The sequence below is a fragment of the Cervus canadensis genome, chromosome X (assembly GCF_019320065.1).
Source record: "Cervus canadensis isolate Bull #8, Minnesota chromosome X, ASM1932006v1, whole genome shotgun sequence".
Taxonomy (NCBI): domain Eukaryota; kingdom Metazoa; phylum Chordata; class Mammalia; order Artiodactyla; family Cervidae; genus Cervus; species Cervus canadensis.
In genome coordinates this window covers 92,566,171-92,593,966 of record NC_057419.1, presented here as the reverse complement: position 1 = coordinate 92,593,966, position 27,796 = coordinate 92,566,171, and the positions used below count along the sequence as shown (strand labels likewise).

Below are 27,796 nucleotides of genomic sequence, written 5' to 3'. Positions count from 1 at the left end.
ACACTGGCATTTTAAAGAAAATAAATATAGAAGTCAGTGAGCCATAACCTTTGGATGATCCGGAGAGAAACCAACCATTTGAAGATGGGTGATGTTTATTTCCCAGCCACTCAGATTTCCCACAATAAAGAAATATGAGAAGTGTAGGGAATTATGTGTAGAGATGTTCTTGGGAATTTCATGTTTTGAGAATTTCCAGGCAGAAAAGCATTATTATGTAAACTGATGAACTCCAGCTTCCAGTTCTTAGAAAATGTGAAACATATCAAAAGTTTAAGTAGATTTGACCTTTTATGTTAGGAGACTACAGTAAGGAAGATGGAGCTAGGAAGTTCATTAGTGGGTTATTTTATGTAAGATGGTAAGGGAAATCCTCACTGATTAGGAGACATTTCAACTTTGAAACCCCATGGATGTAGCCCACCAGGTTCCTCTGTCCATGGGATTTCCCAGGCAAGAATACTGAAGCAGTTTGCCATTCCCTTCTCCAGGGGATCTTCGTGACCCAGGGATCAAACCTGGGTCTCTTGTATCTCCTGCATTGGCAGGCGGGTTCTTTACCAGCTGAGCCACCGGGGAAGCCATTTTGGTAGCTCTGTGTGAGAGCAGAAAGAACACGAGTGTAAATTCTCGGAGGGAAATTGAGCGGTGAGGATAGAATTGAATGACTCAGGACAAGCAGGAGAGGACCAGATCATGTCAGGCCTTGTAGGCTGTTGGAAGGGCTGGTTTTTCTTCAGCTCTGAGTAGGAGTAGATGGCTTCTCTGACAAAGAGACCAAGAGGTAGGAGGAGGAAGGAAGGAGGCAGAAAGACACAACTTTAGGGGAAGGTGAAAATTAAGTGTGGGAGAGGGCAGTCTAAGCTAGTAAGGAGGTGGCGAGAGAACAATCTGGTCTATAGGAAGAAAGGAGCATAGCATCTCTTCAGAATCTAAGAGGGTAGGAAATATCTATTTTGTTTGATTTGGTTATTTAGCCTACACCTCTGTGATTCATACCTTGTTTGCAAAGGTTAATAAGCATGACTTGAATCTCTGTCTAACTGCAGTATCAGTACATTTGTTCCGTGTCTATTACAGAGACACCTAAGTACTCGAGCAAGCTAATCAAGGTTTCAATTACCCCAGTGAGAAAGAAAGACTTCTCAGTTACAATCATAGTTGATTGGTTGATGAAGTATTCATGAGATCTTGCATAAGAGGAATTTTATAGGTCATTTGTACTGTAATAAGTGGAAATATCTGGGAAGGGGAAAAAAAAAAGTTTTAGCAGTATTACAGTGCTGACAGAGTCTTCAGAGGTACTGACTCTCAGAGTGTGGTTGCTGCAGCTGAAAATTCTTTGCCCTGAGCATTTGTCATGACTCCTTCAATCCATTATGCCCTCTAAACACAGTGAAACTAGAGAAAAGGAATATCTAAAGTTGTTTGATGTTAATTAAAGAGTAAGATTCCTTCTTTTCTTTAATGGAAAGCCTTAATTTGTGCCCAAATCATTGTACTATCTTATATAGGGTTTTTTTGCTAATCATCTGGTGGTTCAATTCTTTGTTCAGAGGCTGAAAAGCTCATCTCTCATATTCTGTAACCTGATATCATCATTCTCAAATGGGAGTGAGAAAGATCTGGAAGAGCTCAGTTCAGTCACTCAGTTGTGTCCAACTCTTTGTGACCCCATGAACCGCAGCACGCCAGGCCTCCCTGTCTATCACCAACTCCCGGGGTTCACCCAAACCCATGTCCATTGAGTCAGTGATGCCATCCAAACGTTTCATCCTCTGTCATCCCCTTCTCCTCCTGCCCTCAATCTTGCCCAGCATCAGGGTCTTTTGAAATGAGTCAGCTCTTCGCATCAGGTGGCCAAAGTATTGGAGTTTCAGCTTCAACATCAGTCCTTCCAATGAATACCCAGGACTGATCTCCTTTAGAATGGACTGGTTGGATCTCCTTGCAGTCCAAGGGACTCTCAAGAGTCTTCTCCAACACCACAGTTCAAAAGCATCAGTTCTTCGGCGCTCAGCTTTCTTTATAGTCCAACTCTCACAGCCATACATGACCACTGAAAAAACCATAGCCTTGACTAGATGGACCTTTGTTGGCAAAGCAATGTCTTTGCTTTTTAATATGCATCTGGACGAGTAGATGAGTCCAGATTTACTATGACCTTTGGTATTCTTTAGGATTTTCTCCCACTTATCCTAACAAATATGGACCTCAGCCCAAGTTCCACATTGGTAGTCGTAACATATATTTGGATCTGTGTTTCCCAGCAACTCTTATCCTTGGTTACAGGCAAGTGCAGCAAATTGCAGCTATGTCTAGCAGCCAGAACAGTTCAAGCAGAGTGTGTTAGATATCTATCTATATGAAGCAGAGTGTTGGAAAGGAAGGAGAATTTTGTTAAAATTATTCTGGAAAATGATAATGAGGCATCATACATATAATTGCCTTTCCTTTGCATTGTCATGCTCAGCACATCTTGGGGACAGGGAAAGGACATTGCTTCTATAACCCTAGTTCACTGGTCTGGACGACCTTTCCATTTCTGCCTATCTTGCCTCCAGTTATGCCTGAAATTAAATGAGAACCCCACCAACAAGCAAAAAGATTATATCATCCTATCTTCTCTTTGAAATCCTCCAGTAGATGGTTTTCCAGCAAGACTTTGTTATTGTTTAGTCGCTAAATCGTGTCCAACTCTTTGCAACCCACTTAGCCCTCCAGGCTCCTCTGTGCATGGGATTTTCCAGGCAAGAATACTGGATTGGGTAGCCATTTCCTTCTCCAGGGGATCTTCCCCACCCAGGGATTGAACCCACGTCTCTTGTGTCTCCTACATGGCAGACAGATTCTTTACCACTGAGCCACCAACTAGCAGCCTCCTATTGGTCACTTGAGGAGAGTTTCACAAAGCCTGGGGTAGTAGACTGAGTGTACACTAATTCTCCTTTAAGCAGAACAAATGAATACAACATTCTGAGATAAATACAAAAGAAAGAAAACTTCTTATTTCCAGGTCAAATGGCCTTGGAGTATGTGCTTTATTTTCTTAGGGAGATGACAGAACTAACTCCAGATGTTAAAAAAACAATAACAGGAAAAAAAAAAAAATCTACTGCCTTTCCCCGGGAAACTTCATCTTTCTGTTTTTGCCAGTCTCCTAAGGTGTGTTGAACTCTAAGTAAGATGATATGTGAATTTCATTATTAGTCTACATAGCAAAATATTCTGTGATGTTTTTGTTTCTTAGATCTGTTAAGTATGTATATTAACACAAGAATTTCCCCCCAAAATTATTGTTTATTCTATCTGTATCTTTTTACTCATGAATTGAGAAGGCAAGTCCTGTCATCTGTATAAAGTTTTGGGGTCTGAGAAAGAGTATATGTTTTGTTTCTTCATAGCTTTACTGGATGTTGCAAGATTTCCATATCAAAAAGAAGCCTCCCTGTCCCCAGTGCACATGTGCATATGTTTGCACACCTCTGGGCTAGGGTTTTGAAATGGAGTACAGATCCTGAACTGGTATTGCCCAACTGTGGAATTATATAATGATAATAACCACCCCATTTACTGCATACTTCTTTAATGTGCCAAGCACGGTGCTTAATGGCTTCAGATGCAATATCTCAAAAACTCACAGACCAACACTGTGAAGTACAGGTATTTCGTATTTCAGCAAAGCAGGCTTAGCACAGTTAAGTAAGTGGGCCAAGGAGATAAAGCATGATGGTCGCTAGACAACTAGGATTTAAGTCAGATTTCTTAGCTCCTAAAGGCCATCCTATGTTCACAAGGGTATGCTGCTCTACTCAGAATGTTTAGATTATGGGTCTTGACTTGAAAGAAACAAAATAAGTACGCCTCTTTCCCATCATTTTTACTCTGGGCATAAAATTCCTGGGTCAGGAAATTTGAGAAATCTTATCAACAAGATGCATTATAAAATGGAGCCTTAGAATCATCATACTTGTCTAAGAAACAGAAATTTACAGTATCCAGGTCAGCAGTTCTTTGGAATTTTAAGTGTTCGGTGTTATTTTAAAAGAGATTAAAGGAAACAATTTCAAATTCTGAAATGGTAGTATAAGACAGAAAGAAGGTAAAAGAAAAAAAAAGCTCCAACAGCACAGTTTGAATTAAAGCTAAAAAAGGATCAGATGCTAGGACAGTTCAAGATAAACGATGTGGAGAGAATTCACCTATTTCATTGAGTTTTCATCAAACAATTATCTCTCGCTGATTCACCTTTAGTGTATAAAACGATTTTCAATATAATGCATGTCAGGTTTCTTTATATTGTTGCCAAATGATTTGACTCAGTATCATTTGTGAATCCTTCTTACATCCCTGATGAATGAAGAAACACTCAGTGGCTTGATCACAGGGTGCCTCTGGCAACAGCGTTGCCAATTTTTTCACCAGGACACTTTCAACACATTCTTTTAAGGTTGTGTGACTCTCTTCTAATACAGCTTCCAATACTGAAAATGAATCACAATCTTGCCAAGGATATTCTCACAGATACCCAGGATAATTCAAAACTCAAAAGAGAAAAAAATAAATTTCTAGGTTTTTTTTTTTTTTTTATGAGTGCCAAGTGATAGTGATATCTATCTATATATATACATATTTGGATTTTTAAAATTACCTTTAAGGGACTTCCCTGGTGATCTAGTTGTTAAGACTCTGTGCTCCTATTTCTGGGGACACGGGTTTGATCCCTCGTGGGGGAACTAAGATCCTGCATGCCATGCGGTGGGACCAAAGTAAATAAATAAATAATGTTACCTTCAATGCCAGTGATATGGTAGTTGAAAATCATGTTCAGTATGCTTATGAGGGTAGATGGTATCAAGATGCTACATTTCTAGTCATGGATCACATCCTCGTGTCTTCCAAAAAAGAGAGGGGATTGTGCAAATGAAGCTATTGAAAACGCATGAGGTCATGTGTGCTTACCATTTAAACTTTCAGATGTTTCTTTCACATATAATTATGACTGCCATCATGTAGTGAGTATTTCTCTGTACCAGGCATCGTCTTCAGTTTTATATAAACATTATTTCCCTTAATCTCTTGAACAACTAAGTAATTTGAGTGTAGTACCAACTGGCGCTAGTGGTAAAGAACCCGCCTGCCAATGCAAAAAGATGTAAGAGACGCAGGTTCGAATCCCTGGGTCAGGAAGTTCCCCTGGAGGAGGGCATGGCAATGCACTCCAGTATTCATGCCTGGAGAATCCCATGGACAGAGGAACCTGGCAGTCTACTGTTCATAGGGTTGCAAAGAGTTGGACACGACTGAAGTGACTTAGCATCTCTGTTCTACAGATGTATAAACTAAAGCTCAGAGAAATGAAGTAACTAACTTGTTCAAGGTCACACAGCTCTTAGGATAAGTGATGGGAACTTGGATATGAAACCAGGTTAAGGTGACTCCAAGATCCATTTTTCTTGCTAATTGCTCTACTTCTCCATCCCTCAAGTATACTTTGACTTTCAGTGAGATCCCAGTGCTTGCAGAGTGCCTCTGAAGTCAGCACGGGGATAAAAAGCCCTTGAATGCAAAGGAAGTAAGGAATAGGTTTTGGTGGGCAGTGGTTTTCATTTTTAAATATCATGAGATTAGAAGATGCTCGGTTTGTGTAGACCTAACATGAAAGAGGCTGGCATCTGAGCCCCCTGGAATTTTCTAAACCAGTTTCATCCATTTCTTGAAGTTTAATTGGGATATATGAGAGGTCTTATCATTTACATGAGGTGTGGGTTTTATTGTTGTTGTTTTTTAACATGACATTTTTAGTCCATAGGTCTCATTTGTTAATTATGCTCAACAAAGGAAATAGGATTTGTAATTTATTCTTATCTTTCAGTGAGACAATAGAGACTTTAAATTAGTTAGAGATTTAAAATGAGGTTGGTGAGTACAAAAATTTTACAGTCAATCTTGGAGACATTTTTTATTGCATTCTACTCCTGTGCTTTTTCCTGACTCTTGCAAAATAGATATGCCAGTAAAACTGATACTTTTTTTTCTGTAAGCATTTCTTATCTTGGTGAGGTTACTACCATAACACTTTCTCAATTAGCATCCTCTTAACAGAACACAGTTCTTCACATTGACAGAATCTAATCAGTTGGCATTCCCAACCCTAAGAAATAATGATTGATGCCTACTCGAGAATCATGTTGAAGTAGACAAGTTAGCATTTAAAATGTTTAGTGAGGCTCTAGAACACTTTCTAACACCATACACAAAAATAAACTCAAAATGGATTAAAGATCTAAATGTAAGACCAGAAAGTATAAAACTCCTAGAGGAGAACATAGGCAAAACACTCTCCGACATAAACCACAGCAAGATCCTCTATGACCCACCTCCCAGAATATTGGAAATAAAAGCAAAACTAAACAAATGGGACCTAATGAAACTTAAAAAAATACATCCTTATCCCTCAAAAGAGTTCTCTCATCAGTCTTCATATTTTTTGGAGAGTTAACCAAGGTTTTGAAATTTCTTATCTTTCTCTCTAGTAAAATTAAAGATTGTTGATATGAAACCATAGTTAAGATTTCCCTTTCTCATTGTAAATTTATTTCCTATGTAGGGAGAATTAAATAGGCATGTGTTTCCCATCCCTAATTTCCTAAAGCCAGAGCCAAAGAGTAAAACCACCAAGAGGAATAGGATCTTCTTTTTAGCATGATGCTTCTTCATGAAGACAGAATTGGTGATATCAGAACTGAATCTTACTCCACAGTCTGTGTTGCTTGAAAAATACATGCCTTTATAGATGTCTGCATTCATTTCTATTATTGTCAAGCCACAGAAATTATTTTCCTCTTTGTTTTGGTCTCTTTAAGAGTACGCCATTATGCCATTTCAAACTGTGTGACTGTTTCGTAGTTAAATTTATTCCTGAAACATTTAAGAAGATGTCAACTGATGGACCTATTACTTGTTCTGTTTCATTGTTTATAGACTTACATTCATGGTGTTTTATAAGTGCCAGTTCCAAGTCTCCCTTTCATATAGAAATTTAACCCATTCCCATATGATGAATTTTTCTACTAGTGATTCGGTGATATTATTGACTGATTTTCTTCTAAATTGTATTAGTTTAGATTTTTATATAAACTTTTTTTAGTTTTGTTTTTAAGAAATAAAAGGAACAAAATGTGAAGAATGCCATAGAAATAGTATGAGTCAAGTTCATGAACCACATAATGCCTATCAATGATCTATATCATTTCTGTTCTCAGAGTATAGTTTATATTTGGGCTTGTTTGTATTTTTATAATTATTCTACAATCTTCATTATGTAATCTTAGTCTACAAGAGAATACTTATAAAAACATCAGCAGTCTTGGGAATAAGGTTGCCACATTTTTCACATAAAAATACTAGATGCCCAGTTAAAGTTGAATTTCAGATAAACTATGCTAAAATCTTTTGTTATCAATGTCCCACATATTACCTGATTTTCTAAAATGAGTATATCCCAAATATTGCATGGAGAATGAATGAGTTTTAGTATCAAGATGTCCCAACTATTGCATGAAATTTTTTGATATAAGTATATGCTAAGTACTGAATGGGATATACTTAAACTAAAAAAAAAAAAGAGAAATTCATGTTATTACTCAGTCATAAAAAAGAATGAAATACTATCTAACATTCACATTTAGCTGAGTGTCCTGTTTTTTATCTGACAACTTTATTTGGAAGGCATCATGGTAATGTGAGTGAACATTTGTGGTTCTGGTATTTAAGTACCTGCAGAGCCTTGGACATCTCATTTAACCTCCCTTTACCATCTGTAAAATGAGAACAAATACTAGTTATTTTGTAGGATTTCTATAAATATTTGAAGTTCTTTACTTTAAATACCTGGCACATAATAAATTTCCATTAAAAAATAGCTGTTATTATCAGGACAAGAAAGAAATACAACTGCAAGTTACCAGTTTTTTCTATCTTCATAATAAATGACAGCACTCAACAGCTAAATAGTCCAGTAGACTGATAATGGAAGCATCCATCCAGATGTTGGTTGATGGTTCACCAGATCAGAAATCTGACTGGTAATAAAATATACACAAGCATTAACCTCCCTTCTCTCTTCTGCTACTCACCTCCTCTTATGTTACTTACCAAAGATCATGCAACTTGTTAGTATCAGAGCCTGAATGTATGTTGCCTTTGCATGTTGCCTTTTTTTCTAAGTTACAATTCTATTTCAATCCTGCCTTTTTCAAATACTTATTTTTTATTTTATTAATTTTTATTGAGATATAATTTACATATCATAAAATTCACCCTTTTGAAGTACCAAATCAGTGGTTTTTAATATATTCACAAGTTTCTGCAATGATCACCACTACGTAATTCCAGAACATTTTCATCATGACCAAAAAGAAGCCCCATACTCATTAACAGTCATTCTCCATTCCCCACTCCTCCTTCTCCTGTCAACCAATAGTCTACTTTCTCTCTCCATGGATTTGTCTATTCTGGACACTACATATGAATGGAATCATACCATATGTGGCCTTTTGTGTTTGACTTTCTTTCACTTAGCATAATATTTTAAGGTTCATTCATGTCGTGTCATGTATCAGTACTTTATTCTTCTTATGGTCGAATAATATTCCATAAACAGTATGTACCACATTTTGTTTATCCATTTATCAGCTGATAGACGTTTGGGTTGTCTCCACTTACTGGCTATTGGAAATAATTCTTCTAATGAAAAGTCTTGCACATGTTTTTGTATGAACATGTGTTTTCTTTTCTCTTGGATACATATCCAGAAGTGGAATTGTTGGGTCCTATTGTAACTCTATGTTTAGCATTTTGAAAAACTCAGAGAGCTTTCCAAGATGACTCACTATTTTACTTTCACACCAGCAATGCAAGGCATTCGAATTTTTCCAATTCCTCACTTGTTATTATCTGTTTTGTTGTTTTTTTTATTATAGCCATCTTAGTATTCATAAAGTGGTACCTCATTGTGATTTTGATTTGTAGTTCCCTAGTGACTAATGATGTCAAATGTCTTTTCCTATACTTATTGGCTCTCTATCTGCTTTGCAGAAATATCAGTTTAAATCTTTTCCCCATTTTTAGTTGGGTTACTTGTCTTTTTATGGTTGATTAGTAAAAGATTTATATATTCCTATCAGATATACGACTTACAAATATTTTCTCCCATTCTGTGTTGTTGTTTTTGTTTTCCCCTCCCTTTTGGCTGCACCACACAGCTTGTGGGACCTTAGTACCCCAACCAGGGATTGAACCCAGGCCCTGGCAGTGAGAGTGCCAAGTTCTAACCACTGGACCGCCAGGGAATTCCCTTGACAATGTTCTTTGATAGATAAAAGTTTTTAGTTTTGATGAGGTTTTATTTATCTGTTTCTTTCTTTGGTTGTCTGTGCTTTTGGTGTCATATCCACTTATCTTTTCTTCCTCAAAGAATCAAACAAACATTAAACACTGAGGAGAGACATGAGTTCTTTTCCCAACTTTGCAATTACATAAATGTGTGACCTTAGACAAGTAGTTAAACTCATTCAGAACTCAGTTTCCATATCTGCAAAAAGAAGATTCTTTCAGTGGAACAGGCAATTTTCAATTTTTGGTGAATAATTTCTATAAAACCCCCTAGGTTAGTGGTTCTCAACCTGGGTAACATCTGCCAGTCTCTGGAGACATTTTGGCTGTCACAACCAGAAAGAGGTGCTACCGGCGTCTAGTCAGTGGAGGTCAAGAGTGCTGCTAAATATCTTACAAGACACATGGCACTCCCCCAACAAAGAATTTATTGTTGTTGCTAAGTTGTATACAACTCTTTGTGACCCCATGGACTGTACCCCATTGGGCTCCTATGTCCATGGAATTTCCCAGCAAGAATACTGGAATGGGTTGCCATTTACTTCTCCAGGGGACCTTCCTAATCCAGGGATCAAACCCATGTCTCCTGCTTGGCAGGCGGATTCTTTACCACTGAGCCACCTGGGAAGCCTACAACCAAGAATTGTCTTGCCCCAAATGACAACAGTGCTGAAGTTGAGAAATGCTGCTCCAAAATTATGATTCTATTATTCAAGTTTAAGTGGTAATTCTTTGAGTTTGTCTACAGGAGCCAGAGTATTTTGTGCTCTTAGCATAATTCTAGATGTGCTAGTATGATAGCAGTAGTAGAAGGGAGAGGTACCAATAATTCTTGCAAATCAGAAGAATATTTTGAAAGCGCTTTTTAAAGGCTTTTGAAATCTATTATAGGGACTTCCCTGGTAGTCCAGTGGCTAAGATTCCATACTCCCATTGCAGGGGGCCTGGGTTCGACCCCTGGTTGGGGAACTAAGATCCCACATGGTCCATCTAATGATTCCAACATGCCTCAACTAAAAAGAATGATCCCTCATGCCACAATGAAGATTGATCCTGCATGCTGCAACTAAGACGTGGCATAGTCAAATAAATAAATAAATACAAATAAAGGTTTTTAAAACTAAATAAATGAAAACTATTATATCTTTTAATATGTAGAACAAATATTTCAATATAGGTACCTCCAGGCCAAGCCTTGTAGATGTATTCTTGTTACTGAGTCTTCTTTGGGGTTTTTGGAACAAAATAGTTTCTGTGAAATAGTTGGTACATGCTGTGAAATAGGTCTAATGAATTAGAATAGGAAAAAGAAAAGCAGAACAATTTGATGGAAGGAACTTGGAGTTGATGTGTCTCTGTATTAGTGATTTCTCTAAAATGACTCTTCTCTAAAGTACCATTAGTCCAGCTGAACTTTTGACTCTAACTTTTCCCCATACTGTCTGATGAAATGTACTGATTACCTTGAGTTCCACACATAATCTATGCAAAATAAAACACACAATAACTGGAAGTGCATTTCAGCATTCCTAAAGATCTTGACATGTAAATGCTATTAAACTTGCAGGTTTGTCTTTGCTGTGACAATATGGCTGATTGTTTCATGTCTTGCACCATTAGATTTAATGATGACCACCACCACACCCACCACCATCATTGTCATAGACTAAGTGTTCTAAGTACTTTATAAATGTATCTCATTTTCCCTCACAAAATCTTATCAGTTGGTTTTAAAAAAACATTTTTCAGGAAAGGGGAAAGTGTAAAAAAAAAGTGGTAGAATACCTGCTAACCATATTTCCCTATTAAACTTTTTCTTGTGTATCAAAGCTATTTCACGTTTCAACAACAGAGACAGAATGTTTATTGGTAAATCTGTAAATATTCATGTTTCTAATTTTCTAGCACCCCAGGTAATAGCAATTAAATCCTGAATATACCTTTTTTTTTTTTCAAGAAGAAATATCTTAGGTTTATTTCATCCTCTCAAAAGTACATGCACATATCTAAAAGCTGCTATAATACTATTCCATCTCTGAACATCTACACATGTGTATTTAGAATTTTAAAATTGCACAAGTCCTCTAATATATAGGCAATGTAAGAATTTTTAACTTTGTTTACATGTACAGGAAGCAGTGAAAGAAAACAACAAGAGAAAAGAACTGGAAGAGAAGACTAGGAGGGCAAAGCTTGCAAAAGAGAAAGCTGAACAAGAAAAGTTGGAACGCCAGAAGAAAAAGAAACAACTCATTGATATAAACAAAGGTATGAAGTGCTTCCATTTAAAAAAAAAAAAGACATATGAAGTGTAAAGTAATTGCATTTAATTAATTTTGAATTATAAACTGAATAATTATGGTTTTGGTAGAAAATTTACCATATTATTAGTTACCTTTATCAAATGTCTCTCATCTTTATTTCTTGTCATCCTACACTGAACACAGGATTTTTGATAGCCAATGCAAGGTAATATGTTGTTGCAACACTCTTTCTTTTCATTTTTTTAATCAAATTATATATGTTCTGAATGAGGCAGTGGTAAGAGAAGAAGAGAGTGAGATGAAAAGAGAAACACTGGTCTGGGGAGATGAGCCTTATGGTTTTAATTTTATTTTATTGGCACGTGCCTATTGATAGTACAGCAATGACTAACACCCTCCTTTGGGATCTTGAACATTTCACGTCTTAATGGATATTGACAGCACTATTAAAAGTTGAAAAAAAAGTAGGGAGAAAGCACCTTGTCCAGCTGTGAGCCTATGAATAAAATACTGGTATATCCACATAGTATGAAGTAAGTTGTTTTCTTGGTTAGCAAGAATGACTGCCTATAAAAGGTGGATCTTTTTGCTTTGGTTTTGTTTTCTTTTTAAAGAAGAGAGGGAGGAAAGAAAGTGATCAGCCTCAGGTACCTGCAACTGAATAATGAAAAAGCATAGCCTTTGCCACTGAGGGTTAGAGAATTTAAAAACAAAACAAAATCTGAACAGGATGCAAGATAATATGATTAATATGGACTACCTGTTTCTAAATATATGATATTCAGAATTGCAAGCACTGTATAATGTTTACCATGTGCCAAGCACTGTTCTAAGGCTTTCACATATTTTAAGAACATTAATCTTCATAACATCTCTCTGAGACAGATGCTATTATTATCTCATTTTACAGACGAGGAAACTGAAGCTCATAGAAATTAAGGAACTTGCCAAGGTCACACAAATAGGAAGTATTAGAAGCAAGATTAGAATCTAAATAGTCTGGTGATAGCATCTGTACACTTATAAATGCCATTGTCAAATAATAACAATAACAAGAGCAACAACAGCAAACATACAGTACTTACTGTGTATCGGGAACTGTTCTAGGATTTTATGCATTTGAATTTATTTAATCCTCACAAAACCCTAACAGAAGAGTATTACTATCTCATTTTAAGATGAGGAAACAGAGGCACAGAGAAGTTAAGGGAGTTGTCCAAGTTGACATAGAGTAGGAGGTAGAACCAAGATCTGAACCTAGGCAGTCTGTGGCCAAAGTTAATTTTTAATTATTGTTATGCATTTTTAATTACAAGTATTTATTATAATTGAAAGTGAAAGTGTTGGTCGCTCAGTCGCATCCAACTCTGCAATCTCACAGACTGTAGCCCACCAGGCTCCTCTGTTCATGGAATTCTCCAGGCAGGAATACTGGAGTGGGTTGCCACTCCCTTCTCCAGGGTATCTTCCTGACCCAGGGATCGAACCCCGGTCTCCTGCATTGCATGCAGATTCTTTACAATCTGAGCCTCCAGGGAAGCCCCATTATCAATTATTCTGCCATAAATCTTCTAAAGTGATATTTGGCAAATCTTCTAAAGTGATATTGCTACTAGTTTCTTCATACCTTTAAAATACATACAAATTTTTAGGAAGTGACTACAGTTTATTTTTTTGCCCAGGAAATAAGCATAATTTTCAAAGAAAAAAAGTATACAGAATGGATAAACAGCAAGGTCCCACTTATGGCACAGGGAACTATATTCAGTATCTTGTAAAATACCATAATGGAAATGAATGTAAAAAAGAATATACATATATATATATATATATATATATATTCTCAATAAATGACTGATTTACTCAGAGGAAAATGGAGCATGACAGCTCTTGCAAGTCATTGCACAGATACGCCAACATCCCTAATTTTGATTGAGGCAGAATCTCAGTGGAACATTTGGGTCTCCCAAACACAAGCACACACATATACTCATAGACACACACATTTCAAGGTGTGGAGATTGAGGTGTTTTTCACTCTGTTTCTTTGCTGATTCATGCCCACTCCATAAAATCTGTGTTAAAGGTGAGGTCTTTCCCCAAGCCTAGTTATTTTCTGTCTGTTTGGATTGGGTGGGATATATCTTCTGCCATATATGTGTGTGTGTGTGTGTGTGTGTGTACGCCTGTGTGTGTGTGTGTGTATACATACACACATATAACTGAATCACTGCACTGTACACCTGAAACTAACACAATATTGTAAATCACTGTGAGGGGAAAGGGGAAAGTGTTAGTTGGTCAGTGGTGTCCAACTCTTTGCCACCGCGTGGACTGTGGCCTGCCAGGCTTCTCTGTCCATGGGATTCTCCAGACATGAATACTAGACTGGGTAGCCATTCCCTTCTCCAAGGGATCTTCAAAATTCCAGGGATCGAAACTATGTCTCCTGTATTGCAGGCAGATTCTTTAATGTCTGAGCCACCAGGACATTTTAAAAATAATAAAAAGAAAAAAGTAAACTGCCAAGGTAAAATAAGATAGTATCAACATAATTTAGCAAGCAAGTTTCATAATTAGGATCAAAAGAAGAGGTCCTGACTGATGATCACTCAATTAGGGAAAGGACTAGAGCACAGCATGGCAGTGGGTATTTGCAGGAAGTTCTCACTTAATAGGTCATAGAATCAGTAGAATAGCACTGAATATTAGCTCCCTTATGTGCATGGAGGAGTACTGAGAGAAGAAGCTGGAAGAGGTAGAGGATAGATTGTGCATTCTCTTGGTTATGCTAAGGGTCTTACACTGAGAGCTATGGTAAATCTATGAATGCTTCTACATAGAAAGTTAATGTGCTTTTATAGGTTTCTTAGAAAGATCATTTTGACAAAAGCATAGAGAATTGACTGAAAAGGGAACAGCATGAGACAACAGAGGTTAAGAGGTTATCACAGTCTTGACAAGAGAAGATGGTGGCCTGAATTAATGCAATCGTAGTGCCATTACAGAAGTCACCAGTAAGAAGTGTATTCTATTCTATAGGTTGTGGATATGTATAGACAGATTTATTTTAAGGAATTGGCTCATGTGATTATAGAAGCTGGCATGTCGAAAATCTGCAGAGTAGGAAGGCACCCTGGAGAGCCAGGGAAGAACCCATGTTGCAGTTCAAGTCCAAAGGCAATCTGCTGGTAGAATTCCCTCTTGCTCAGGGGCAATCAGTTTTTTGATCTTTTCAGAACTTCAGTTGATTGGATGAGGCCCACCTGCATTACAAAGGGCGATCTGATTTACTAAAAAATCCATTGACTTAAATATTTATCTCATCCAAAAACACCCTCATTACTCTGAACTAATATGTGGATACCATGGCCCAGTCAAGCTGACACATAAAATTAACCATCACCAGAGAACTATTAAAATGTAGAATTCACTGACCCTGAAAATTTTAGATGGGAGAATCAAGGGAAAGGGGCATTAAAGAAGGTGGTACCTTCTTTAATAAATAAATCAATTTAATAAATAAAAAACAATTCACAAATAGAGCAGACTTCATCAGGAGAATTACATGATAGGTGACATTTTGAATCTCGTATCATTTTAAGAAACGTTGTAAAGATGGGAAATATCTAAGAAGCTATTGTGTGTGTGCATATGAAACCCGGGAAAGGTTTAGATGAGAAAGACACACTTGAGAATCATTGGTTTTTGATTATTAAAGTTAGGATATATTAGTTACCTAGGCTTCCCAGGTGGCTCAGTAGTAAAGAATCTGTCTGCCAATGCAGGGGCTACAGGAGACATGAGTTTGATCCCTGGGTTGGGAAGAGCCACTGCAGGAGGAAATTTCAACCCACTCCAGTGTTCTTGCCTGGAAAATCCCATGGACAGAGGAGCTTGGTGGGCTAAGTCCATGGAGTTGCAAAGAGTTGCACACGACTGAGCACACACGCAGGCATGCAAGCTTATTAGTTTCCTAGGCCTTCTATAAGAAAATACCACAAACTGGATGGCTTAGAACAACAAGGTTTATTGTCTCCCACTTCTGGAGGGCAGAAATCTGAAATGAAGATATTGGCAGGGTGCTGCTCTTTCTGAAAACACTAGGGAAGGATCCATCCATTCCAGGCTTCTCCCTTTGTTTCTGTTAGTTCCTTGGCTTGTGGCAGCATAACTTAAGTCTTCACATGGCATTCTCCATGTGTACACATCTGTCCCTTCGCATGGCGAAGGGAAACCAGTCATGTTGGATTAGAGGTCCAACTTAACTCCAGTTTGACCTCACCATTAGGTTCTTGATTGGTGGCCCATATGTAGCAAGTGTCGTTCATTGTTCAGTAGCTACGTGGTATCCGACTCTTTGTGATCCTGTGGACTGTGGTTTCCCTGTCCTTCACCATCTCCCAGAGTTTGCTCAAACTCATTTCCATTGAGTCGGTGATGCCATCCAACCATCTCATCCTCTGTCGCCTCCTTCTTCTACCCTCAAACTTTCCAAGCATCAGGGTCTTTTCTAATGAGTCGGCTCTTTGTATCAGGCAGTCAAAGTATTAGAGCTTCAACTTCAGTCCTTCCAATGAATATTCAGGATTGATTTCCTTTAGGATTGACTGGTTTGATCTCCTTGCTTTCCAGAGGACTCTCAATGGTCTTCTCCAGTTTGAAAGCATCAATTCTTTGGTGCTCAGCCTTCTTTATGGTCCAACTCTCACATCTTATTATTGTTATTGTTTATTGTAATATTATTTTACAATTAGAGTATATGTGTGTTAGTACTTGCAAATATGTTTTAAAAAGAGATCCTTCCATTGAAATTATATAATCTTAAGAAGATCAAAGATGCAGAAAAGAAAGAATAAAAACAGAGTTTGGTAACTGGATATCAAAACGGCGTTCAGTGTCAGTGAGTTTCTTAGTATCTTGTAAAAGATACTACTGTTAACTAGGTGGAAGTCAGTTGCAGACATTCTTTTGAGTCTGGGAGGAGGCATGATGGAGCTACATAAAAGGTGAATCCACGGAAGACATGAGAATGAGGTGCCATCCGAAAGTGATTCAAAGAACTTGTAAATGTGTCCAGTTATAACAGTGTTATCCATTTTCCTCTGAAAGAACTGATATAGAACACTAGATTACCATTGTGAGCTACATATAATATAAGCTGTAGAGATAGTTCATGCACATGTGACTGGAGATAGATACATTTGGAATGAGGAAATCTTACCTGTACAAAGGTAGTCAAGTAAAGAGTCCTTGGGTAAAGAAAGTCATTTGAAAATTGCAAATGACTTTAAAAACACAGATACTTTTTCTGTAAAGTTTCTGTTTCATATGAACTTTGCAAAATTGGCAGACCATCCCTTTTTAAAAATCTCCTGTGATCCCATATAGCTAATGAGTAACAACAACAAGATGTATTTATCTGGCATGCAAAATTATATACATTCATCATGAGGAAATATTTTAGAATCTAATTATCCCGAGCAATAATGGGATAAAGCAACCACAAAAGATTATTTCTGTAATCTGGATGTGATCAACCAAACTCAGTATTAAGTAAAGATATCATGGAAACCAAGCACCCAGATAATTACATCTTTACAGTTAAATCCATTATAAAATGCCATGTCTCCCCCCCCCCCAAAAAAAAAGCCATGTTTCAAGGCTCCATTTTGAAAGAATTAGAAATCCACAGGCAAAGCCCACAATAAGAAATAGTATTTTTTATTGTAAAAGAGAAAAAAGACATGGGTATATATTAAAGAAAGCATCATTTGTAAACATTAAGTGACATGATTAAAAAGTTATTAACATCTCTGCATTACAAAAGTGGAGATCAGTCCTAGCTCTGCCACCTACTCACTTTATGACCTTGTTCTCTTCCTTCATCTCTTCATGCCTCAGTTACCTCATTCATAATGGAGGATAATGACATTTGCCTCCTATTGTTTTAGTGAAGATTAAATGAGATAATTAAGTGTAGTACATAACACAGAGCCTAGAAAATTCTTGCTGCTGCTAATGATGAGTCATTTTGTGCTTATTGAAGAATTCAGAAAAAAGTTCAAGACATAGTCCCCATCCTTTTTAGTTTACAGTTTTGTCAGAGATGTGTAGGTGAGAAAAAAACTGTTCATTGACTGGGGCCCTATAAATTACATGGACAAAAGGCAGATTAACAGGAGAAAAATGAACAGATGTATTAATACATGCATCATGCATATACCTGAGAGCATTCAGTGATGAGTAACTCAAAGGGGTGGTTAGAACTTGGGCTTATATATCATCTTAGCAAAAGAATAATGCATTTTTAGAAGCTTTTAGATGAGACAAAAGCAAAGCACTTTGCATTTCTAGTGTGGCAAATTGTGGGAACGTAAATATATGAAGAAACTAATGGAAGATAAGAGCTAGTGGGCAAACTGTTACGTAGGTTCCCCTGGTGCTGTTTCCGAAAGGATAACAGTCTATCTAGAATAGTCTCTGATGAATAACTTCTCTTTATTCCTGATAAAGAGTAATAGAGGGACACCTTCACAAATTTATGTCCTGGTTTTAGGCAGATAGCTACAGGGCTGAGTTTTTCTGGTATCTGCTTCTTCTCAATTACCTTCAGCTTGAAATAGTGGCATATTTTGGGGTGAAATATTCTGCTACTCTTCAGATGTGATAAAGCTGAACCAGCAAACAGTGTACTGATATATAACAGAGATTACTTCAGACTATCTAAAAGGAGAGATCAATGAGATCTGGTAAAATGATGTAAGGTTTCACAAGGAGTTGAAAAAATAGTTGAACTATTTTTTCACGTAGTTAACTAACTATGGCCTCTGAAGGATGGGTAATATTTGGCTAACCAGGGGTGAAACTATTCAAGTAAATGGGACTAACGTCAGCATTGGCACATGTCAGCATGGAAGGTGGAAGGCCTCATGTGGAGGAACTGTTCAGTGACCCACAGGGAAGTACATTAACGTGATGACAAGGATAGGTCCTACATTCAGGTCTTAGATCTACAACTGAGTACCCAGATAATCTCTGACAAAGACTTTCATCTCTCTGTGCCTTAATATCCTCCTCTATAAAAAGGAGTAATAGAACATTCTTTGTTATTGTGAGCGTAAAATGAGGTAATCCATAGAGACTGATGTCGCTAATACTCTAGTCTGTCAATTACATGTTGATGTCATTGGTCTCTGATGAACAGTTCAATGTTCAGTAAATATTTTCTCAGGTTCTCATTGTCCTCGTTTTCATCATTGACAGAGGAGGGTTTGAAATTGGAAACTGTTGGAAAAATAGGAAGACTGTTGGAAAGACTTGTGAGGAGTCTTGCAAGTCAGATGTGGGGTTGTGATGTGATGAGGTAGGAGAGTCAAGGTGATTATAGGAATTTGATTCAGGAATTTGTTCTGGCTCAGGTAGTGAGCCAGAGTACAAGAGAGGAGAGTTGAACACAAGGTGGATATAGCTGGAAGAGAGCAGTCAAAGAGGAAGAAAAAAAGGAGTTAGCTCATTTCTGATGTTCCTTTCAAAGGAGTTGCAACCTGTGGCACTTTAAGAAGGTGGTACACGAAGGAAAATTTTCATAAAAGAGATGGAGGGATAAATGGTATTTGGTGTTGGAAGCAATGGATTCACTGATGACTTTTTTTTTTTTTTTAAGAACAGCAAAGTTTCATCAGTATGTAACTATGTATTGATATGTTTTGACATCTTAGGTTATTTCATTAATCCAACCAACATTTATTGTGCCATTCCACAAATAATTTTAATTAAAGCATACACAGTAATACATCATTTATTTAAATGTAAAATTGAGAAAGCTAATTTAAATGCAGCCAAACATATGCTAAATCAATAAATGTACTCTAAAATGTGTGTAATAGTATGTAAACTGTGCCAAGTACTTGGCATAATCTATGTTCTCCAACCTTTGATTGTATTAATATAGATGATAAATAATTTAAGGATCACAAAAAATAAATTAATTAATTCTGTAGGTAGAGTAAGAAAGCTTACCAAATATTTGTAATATTTGTGAATAAATCTCTTTCTTTTCATGTTTCTGGAACTCAGCAAATTAATTGCAAGGACTAACAGCAAGCAATAAAAATAAATGCATTTCAAAAAGGGTATTTTGAAATTGGAAACTCCAAGTGTGATTCTTATGCAAATATTATTTAATCAGGAACAGTTTTGCTTCTTCTCATATAAGATTTTATGGAAATTAGAATTACCTGTTTACTTCTAGTATGATTATAAGAACAGCTACCTGAGTCAGATTTGATGATAAATCAGTCTTCTGATAGTGAATAAGCAAATTTTAACCAATAAACCTAAACATTTAAGCTCTATCATTAGTGGTGGATAGCAATTTTAGTTTTCTGAGTTTTAAAATGATTGTATCTTATAAGTTAATTAATTCATTTCACATTATTTTAATCTGGATGGATCAAAATTATGTTTCCAAATGTCATTCCCCAGGCATTAAATTATAGTAACCAATAGTAAAGATCTGTAAATAACAGAATTAATCCCAAGCAGTATTAAAGCTTGGACTTCCCTGATGACTCAGAGGGTAAAGAATCTGCCTGCAATGTGGGAGACCTGGATTTGATTCCTGGGTTGGGAAAGGTCCCCTGGAGGAGGGCATAGAAACCCATTCCAGTATTCTTACCTGGAGAATCTCCACAGACAGAGGAGCCTGGCGGACTACAGTCTATGGAGTCACAGAGTCAGACATGACTGAGCAACAAAGCATAGCACAGTATTGAAGCACCCCTGATAATATAAATTTCTGAGACAAACTAGGTGCCACATTCTATCATATTTTACAAGTGATAATGAGCAACTCATAGATGCTAATGCAAAGCAAAACAGTGACCTAACAATAAGCCCTATTTATGAAGAAACAAGGCTTCCCTGGTGGCTCAGCAATAAAGGATCTGCCTGCCAATGCCTGCCAGTGTGGGAGACACAGGTTCGATCCCTGGGTTGGGAAGATCCCCTGAAGGAGGAAATGGCTACGCACTCCAGTATTCTTGCCTGAGAAATGTCGTAGACCAAGGAGCCTGATGGGCTACAGTCCACTGGGTCACAAAGTGTTGGACACAACCTAGTGATTACACAATGAAGAAAAAAAGAATATCTGGTTGATATTACATTTATTTAAATTGCCTTTCTCCCTGTATCAGCAAACATTTCAAGAAATCCATTTATTCAAAATCAAAACTTTCTGTCTTTTCTGTACATCTGTGTCTCTTTTTCTGTTTTGCGTATAGGGTTATCATTACCATCTTTCTAAATTCCATATGTATGTGTTAGTATGCTGTAATGTTCTTTATATTTCTGGCTTACTTCACTCTGTATAATGGGCTCCAGTTTCATCCATCTCATTAGAACTGATTCAAATGAATTCTTTTTAATGGCTGAGTAATATTCCATGGTATATATGTTTGCTATCTAGGTTTATTTTCTCACTGGAAATATGTGGTATGTGAGTATGTGTGTGTGTGTGTGTGTGTGTGTGTGTTGTGGGGGTGGGGGGAATTCCCCAAATAAAATTAGCCAGTAAAGATTTGTCCAGGGCCTTAGAGCTTTAACAACCCAAGGTATTTAGTAGTGTACATTTGGGATTTTATTATTATTTTAATGAAATATCTTTAGGTCCAGTTTAGGCAACATCATGACATACTGCTGCTATTCATTCAATAAACAGTTCTCAAATTTCTAAATTCAAGCACTGGGTTAAGGCTTTGAGGGACAAGAGCAGCTCCCGCAATAACAACCGTCAAATGATACATCACATTCTGTGATCATTCTGAAGTTATCTGGAATTGTTATGTTGCCTCAATTTACAAAAATCTGGTTTAATATGTATAAAGGCATATGTCATTTTGTTAAATTTCTAAATGACATATAAAAATAAAATCAAGGCTTTGAAACAAAAAAAAAAAAAAAAATGATACATCACACTCAGTCAGATGATTCTGTGACCCCCCCTCTCCAGTGACAAGTTATCTCAGTTAGACCTTTCAGTTGTTTAGCCTGTGATTACAGAGTTCCAGTCTCCTTTCCTTCACAGCCAGAGAAACCTGAGTTCAGATCCTGACTCCCGCTCTAAACAGTGTAACTTTGAGCAGTTCCCCTAACCCCTCTGATCCTCAGCTTGTGCTGTGTTCAGTCACTCAGTCGTGCCCTACTCTTTGCGACCCCACTGACTGTAAGCCCGCTACACTCTTCTGTCCATGGGGATTCTCCACGCAAAAATACTGGAGTGGGTTGCCATGCCCTCCTCCAGACGATCTTCCCAAACCAGGGATGAAACCCAGATCTCCTGCATTGTGGGTGGATTCTTTACCCTCTGAGCCACCAGGGAAGCCTCCTTGCCTATAAAACAGGAAAAAAATGCCATCCTCCTCCTAGGATTTTCATAAGAATGAAATGAGACAATATGAGCAAATCTCTTAGCACCTGCTTGGTACATAGTTACCATTTAATAAGTGTTAAATGTTGTTATCCCCTTAATAAGAATAGTTATTTCAGTGAGCATATAATGAAAAACTATGAATAGAAATAATCATAACAATAAAAATCTTAGTTGACTAGCATGCCTAGAGGAAGAGGTGTTCTGATTAATCTGATCTTATAATTTTTTTTCATTTATTTTTATTAGTTAGAGGCTAATTACTTTACAATATTGTAGTGGTTTTTGCCATACATTGACATGAATCAGCCATGGATTTACATGTGTTCCCCATCCCGATTCCCCGCTCCCGCCTCCCTCTCCATCCCATCCCTCTGGGTCTTCCTAGTGCACCAGCCCCAAGCACTTGTCTCATGCATCCAACCTGGGCTGGCGATCTGTTTCACACTTGATAATATACATGTTTCAATGCTATTTTCTCATGATCTTATAATTTTATAGAAAACCATTTGGGCACCAATCTTTATCATCCGTAATCTTTCTGAACTCTGTAAGTTCACAGCCCTCCTCGGACTCACCCAAATGCCTTCCCCCAGCCCCCTATATTTTTGGCCTCAGATTTTACATAGGTGAAAATGTGCAACAGAGTGCTTAAATATAGTTTTGTACATGCAGTCAGCCCACAATGTATAGATCATTGATAAATCATTGAAGTGAAAGTCAAAGTCGCTCAGTCATGTCCAACTCTTTGCAACCCCGTGGACATGTCCATGGAATTCTCCGGGCAAGAATACTGGAGTGGGTAGCCTTTCCCTTCTCCAGGGGATCTTCCCAACCCAGGGATCGAACCCAGGTCTCCCGCATTGCAGGTGGATTCTTTACCAGCTGAGCCACAAGGGAAGCCCTGATAAATCATTAGGACTTTGTTATTTTCTCTGGGCCATTTTTCAGAGCATAAGTGATCACTGCAAATGAGTGTTGGAGAGTGGGCTTCATCTATTCTAATTCCAGTATACACTCTAGATTAATCAAAGGTTCTAGTTATTTTTTCCTGTAGTCTCTTTGGGCCACTTATCACTAGTAATTTTTTTCTTACCTCATACTAGAATAATTACATTTCTGGCCTCAGTTCACTAGAAATAAGTGCTAAACTCTCATTCTATCTGCCTTAGCAGTAAAACAAATTTCTACATCAACTAAAAATATTCTTTTAAATAGGAGACAAAAATAAATATGTGAAACAAGATAGGTAATATACTTTAGATCTCATTAAGAGTTCTTACATTCTAAATGCAGAAATTCCGATTTGCAAAAACTGTTAAGAACTGTCTTCAATGTGTTGAGTATTTAATAAGATTTCATCATTCTTATGTAGAATATGAGCTATGCCAGCAGTTACAAATTTGGCTCTCCTCTACACTATGTGCTTGTTGCCATGTATGCCTTATGTAACTTCACTAGTCAGAAAACCATGGAAATATTGGAGCAGGTGGGTGAAAACAATCGAACTGACTACATAAGAAATGACCAAAATACCTTGTAGATGGCCTAATCACTTATTAGAAACATGCTTCAGTTCCATATTTCAATATTCTGATTCTTATTACAAAAAAGTATCAAATGAATAACAGCTGTTATATACTGACATTGCAGTTAATTTGACTCTGTTCTCGGTCAAATGCGTTTAGATTCACATTGGTAATTACACCTAATAACTTCATGAACCCAACAGACTGCCCTGCACCCAACTCAGTTCCACCCACATTGAATCCTTGAGCCCCCAGGCTGCTTCAGAATCAGGGCAAAATCTATTGTTAATGTGTGAAAGTATTATTATGCGTGAAAGCCTTTTAGTGATTTTTAATTTAATTCTACAAGTGCTTATTGAATGCCCATAGTGTGTTGAGCAGAGTGAGACACTCTAATCATAGTATTGTTGTCTGTTAACTCAACACCATTAACCTACTTAAGGGGTTACAAACTGTCAGCCTTTCTCACTCTGTACGTGTCTCTTCTGTAAGAAATAACAGCTCTTGCTGCATATGTATATATGTGTGTGTCTCCACTCACACAGGACTATGTGTAGTATATAACATGTATATTTCATTTTCACATACTTTTAACAAATGAAAACTTGTTTTTCTTCTTTATGTCTAGTCATTTCTCAGTCACTCCCTTCACACATGAGCAATCTATAATGTATAAAATATCTTGACTATTTAGCGGGAAAAAAAAATCTTAGTTTAAAAACTCAGTTATACCTTTGTTATAATGGTATTAGAAAAACATTATAACCTAAACTCAGAATATTAGATATACTATTTCATAATAGCTTAGAAGATAATGATATGATTCATCTGGAAAGTAAAAAATAATTATCCTTTAAATGTGCAATTAAGTGGGTATACCATAATCCTTTTGTTCCAATCTAACCAGTATTAGAATCTACTCTAAATGTACATTATGTTAAAAAAAAAAAAAAGTATCTCTTTATCAGAGGAAGTATTTCAGAGGTCCTGATTTTGATTTAGTCTTTTCTATCTGGTGAGCCCTAGATAGGGCTGCCTAGGAATTATGTAAAGCATCGCTAAACAGAATGTATGCCTGTAGGTCTAGGGAGCTGCAGGCACAGCCCTGCTGAGGGTAGGACAGGTTCCTAGGAGTTCTTTACAGACCTGAATGGTTCTGTGGTGGGCTTCCCTGGTGGCTTAGATAAAGGATCCACCTATAATGCAGGAGACCCGGATTCCGTCCCCGGGTCGGGAAGATCCCCCAGAAAAGGGAAAGGCTACCCACTCCAGTATTCTTGCCTGGAGAATCCCTTGGACAGAGGAGCCTGGCAGACCACAGTCCATGGGGTCACAAAGAGTTGAACACGACTGAGCGACTAACACACATACACACACATGGCTCTGTGGTAGAAAAATCACATTCTCAGCATATGCTGGGTTAGGCTGTACTGTAATCTTAAAATCATAATACCTTGTTTTGTATTAGGTGTACAGCAAAGCAATTCATTTGTGTGTGTGTGTGTGTGTGTGTGTGTATGTATGATTTTTCAGATTCTTTACCTTACAGGTTACTGCAAGGTATCAACTATAGTTCCCTGTTCTATACAGTAGGTCCTTGTTGTTTATCTATTTTATATATAGTAGTGTGTATCTGTTAATCTCAAAGTCCTAATTTATCCCCCCACCCCACGTTTTAAGTGAATCATTTTGTATAGTTGAATGTCTGAATCTGAAAATTTCTAATTTCCCTGTTTATCTCACCCATGTGTACATTTTTGTGGTTTTCAACTGCTACCTCATCTGATTTTCTAGAACAGTATTTCTGTGAAAGGAAAATGTGTTCCCTCTAGTCCTCTTTTGTCAAAAACCCTTTGCACTTGCTTTCTTTTGCCAATTGAACCTTTTTTGAAATGCATCAGTAGGGAGAGCTTGCCTAGCCTTTGCTAGACAGGAGTAGCTGTAGGTGCATTTAAACAATCTAACTTGAAAAGGGGATTTCTCTCTTTTTATTTGAAAACAATTGAAAATGAAAGGTGTGTGTCTCAGGATAGAGTGCTTAACCGACCTCGTTCTACTTCACTTCAGTGTGGTATATGAAACTGCCTCCCCTGTGTCTTCCCCAGCGTTTTAAAAAGACAGTTTACTTGTTTGAGGCAACTGGTTCTGAGTCAGAACTCTTTCTGGCATAACCAGGATCCATTATGTTGTTAGGCCTTGTTATACTGTTCTTTGCATCTCAAAGAGTGAATGAAGCTTTGTTCGAAAGGCTAGCTGATCATATTTTGAGAGGAAATGGAAATGGAACTACAGAGGTGGACTATGGCTCCATTAAGCTTTAAAAGTACCTGCACTCCATCCCCCACAGTACATAAAGCCTGAACTTTTCACTAATCTCATATAAGCTCCTGTGACCCAGACATGTTGAAAACTAACCCTTTTCACTTGAGGAACCATGACAGTAAATGAAACCCCATAGAGGTACCTCTCTCCTCATGGATGGAAAACGGGGGTGGTGGTGAGGCATTTGCAGTGTGGTTCTCAGCCTCTCCTCCCAGTCCCCTCTCTAAGACCCCAGAAAAACAAAGTAAGCATTTTTATAAGGAAATATATATTGTAAATCAGCTATACTTCAATAAAAATATATCGATCTTTTCTTAAAAAAAGAAATGTATATGTTCTTCCTTTTACAACCATAGATAATTATAACCTTATGAAAAGCCACTATGTGCTTTGGACTTCAGTAGTCAATGCTTCTTCTACAGGATGTGGTTCTTTAAAGACAAAAGTAATTAAGGACTGATTGGAACTTACATTCCAAAGTCAAATCAGAAGTTTATATTCCCTCACAAACATTTCCACCAACAGTAGTGTCTTCAAGAAAAAAAAATGTATTCTCTCAATGGAAAATTGGGCCAGGTTTTTGTTTTGTTCTTTTTGTTTCTTGAGAGGGAGGAGGATAAGAAGGTAGTTGCTTATCTCACAAATATGGTAGTTGGCCCTCTCTAAATCACTGGTATGCAAGAAATACCATTTCAGTTCACAAAATGTGAGTCCTTTGTTATAAGCATCTTTTTTTTTTCCTTCCTGTAGGCACTTTCTGATTTCCATGCGATGCTTTTATATGGTATTTATCCATAAAACTGTTTGAATTTTTTGTGTTGTTAGTGCCTTTTTCTCATTCAGCTGCACCTCCCTCCCCTTCTTCGGGATTGTGACACTGTGGTACTCTTCTTGATGCATTGCTTCCTGGTGGGTGACATCATGATTTGCAAGCAATCCAATAGATAAATAAGGTGGTGAGAACTGCCTCAGCAATTTAGTTTATGTTTGAAAGGAAGTAAGCAGTCTTTTTCTGTTTTCTTAGGTTTCCCCCTGCATCGTGTTCACATTTATATTAGGCACTATAGCAGGGCCTCTTTTAATTTTCACTGCCTTTCAAAAAACATTTGATTGATTCAAGTCTTCTTGGAAATCTACTACCCCATGTGTTATACTATATTTCTCCTCACTCGCACACTTCAGTCATGTCCAACTCTTTGTGACCCCATGGATCATAGCCCGCCAGGCTCTTCTGTCCATGGGATTCTCCAAGCAAGAATACTGGAGTGGGTTGCCATGCCCTCCTCATACCTCTCATACCATGTTCGTTTTTCCCATGAAAAGTGGAGCCTGGCGGGCTATTTTCTATGGGGTTACAAAGACATGATTTAGGGACTAAACAACAACAAAAAGAGATCATCATACTAAATTAAGTAAGTCAGACAGAGAAATACAAATATCATATGATATCCCTTATACGTGGAATCTAAAACAATTGATACAAATAAACTTATTTACAAAACAGAAACAGACTCACAGACAGAAAGCAAACTATGGTTACCAAAGGGGAAAGAGGAAGGGGAAAAGGATTTTAGAGTTGGAAATTAACAGATACACACTACTATATATAAAATAACAACAAGGTCCTACTGTATAGCACAGGGAACTATATTCAGTATCTTATAACAGCCTATATGGGAAAATAATCTGAAAAAGAATGGGTAAATAACTGAATCACTTTGCTGTATACCTGAAACTGAAACACATCATTGTAAATCAACTACTTTAATTTTTTTTAAAAATTTAAAGAAAAAGAAAGGCATACAGTCTTGATGCCAGAGTCTGGCATTACCCACCTTAGAGCAAAACAGTATGATA

The 27,796-nt window shown here is 37.3% G+C and overlaps 1 protein-coding gene across 2 annotated transcripts in view; it reads left to right on the top strand.

Moving 5' to 3' along the window:
* DIAPH2 (diaphanous related formin 2) overlaps positions 1–27,796 on the top strand; it is a 932,191-nt gene that overhangs the window by 712,195 nt on the left and 192,200 nt on the right. For both annotated transcript variants that reach the window (XM_043457771.1, XM_043457769.1), the window contains one exon: positions 11,529–11,664. In XM_043457771.1, the coding sequence (XP_043313706.1) occupies positions 11,529–11,664 (136 nt within the window). The remainder of the gene's footprint in view (positions 1–11,528; positions 11,665–27,796) is intronic.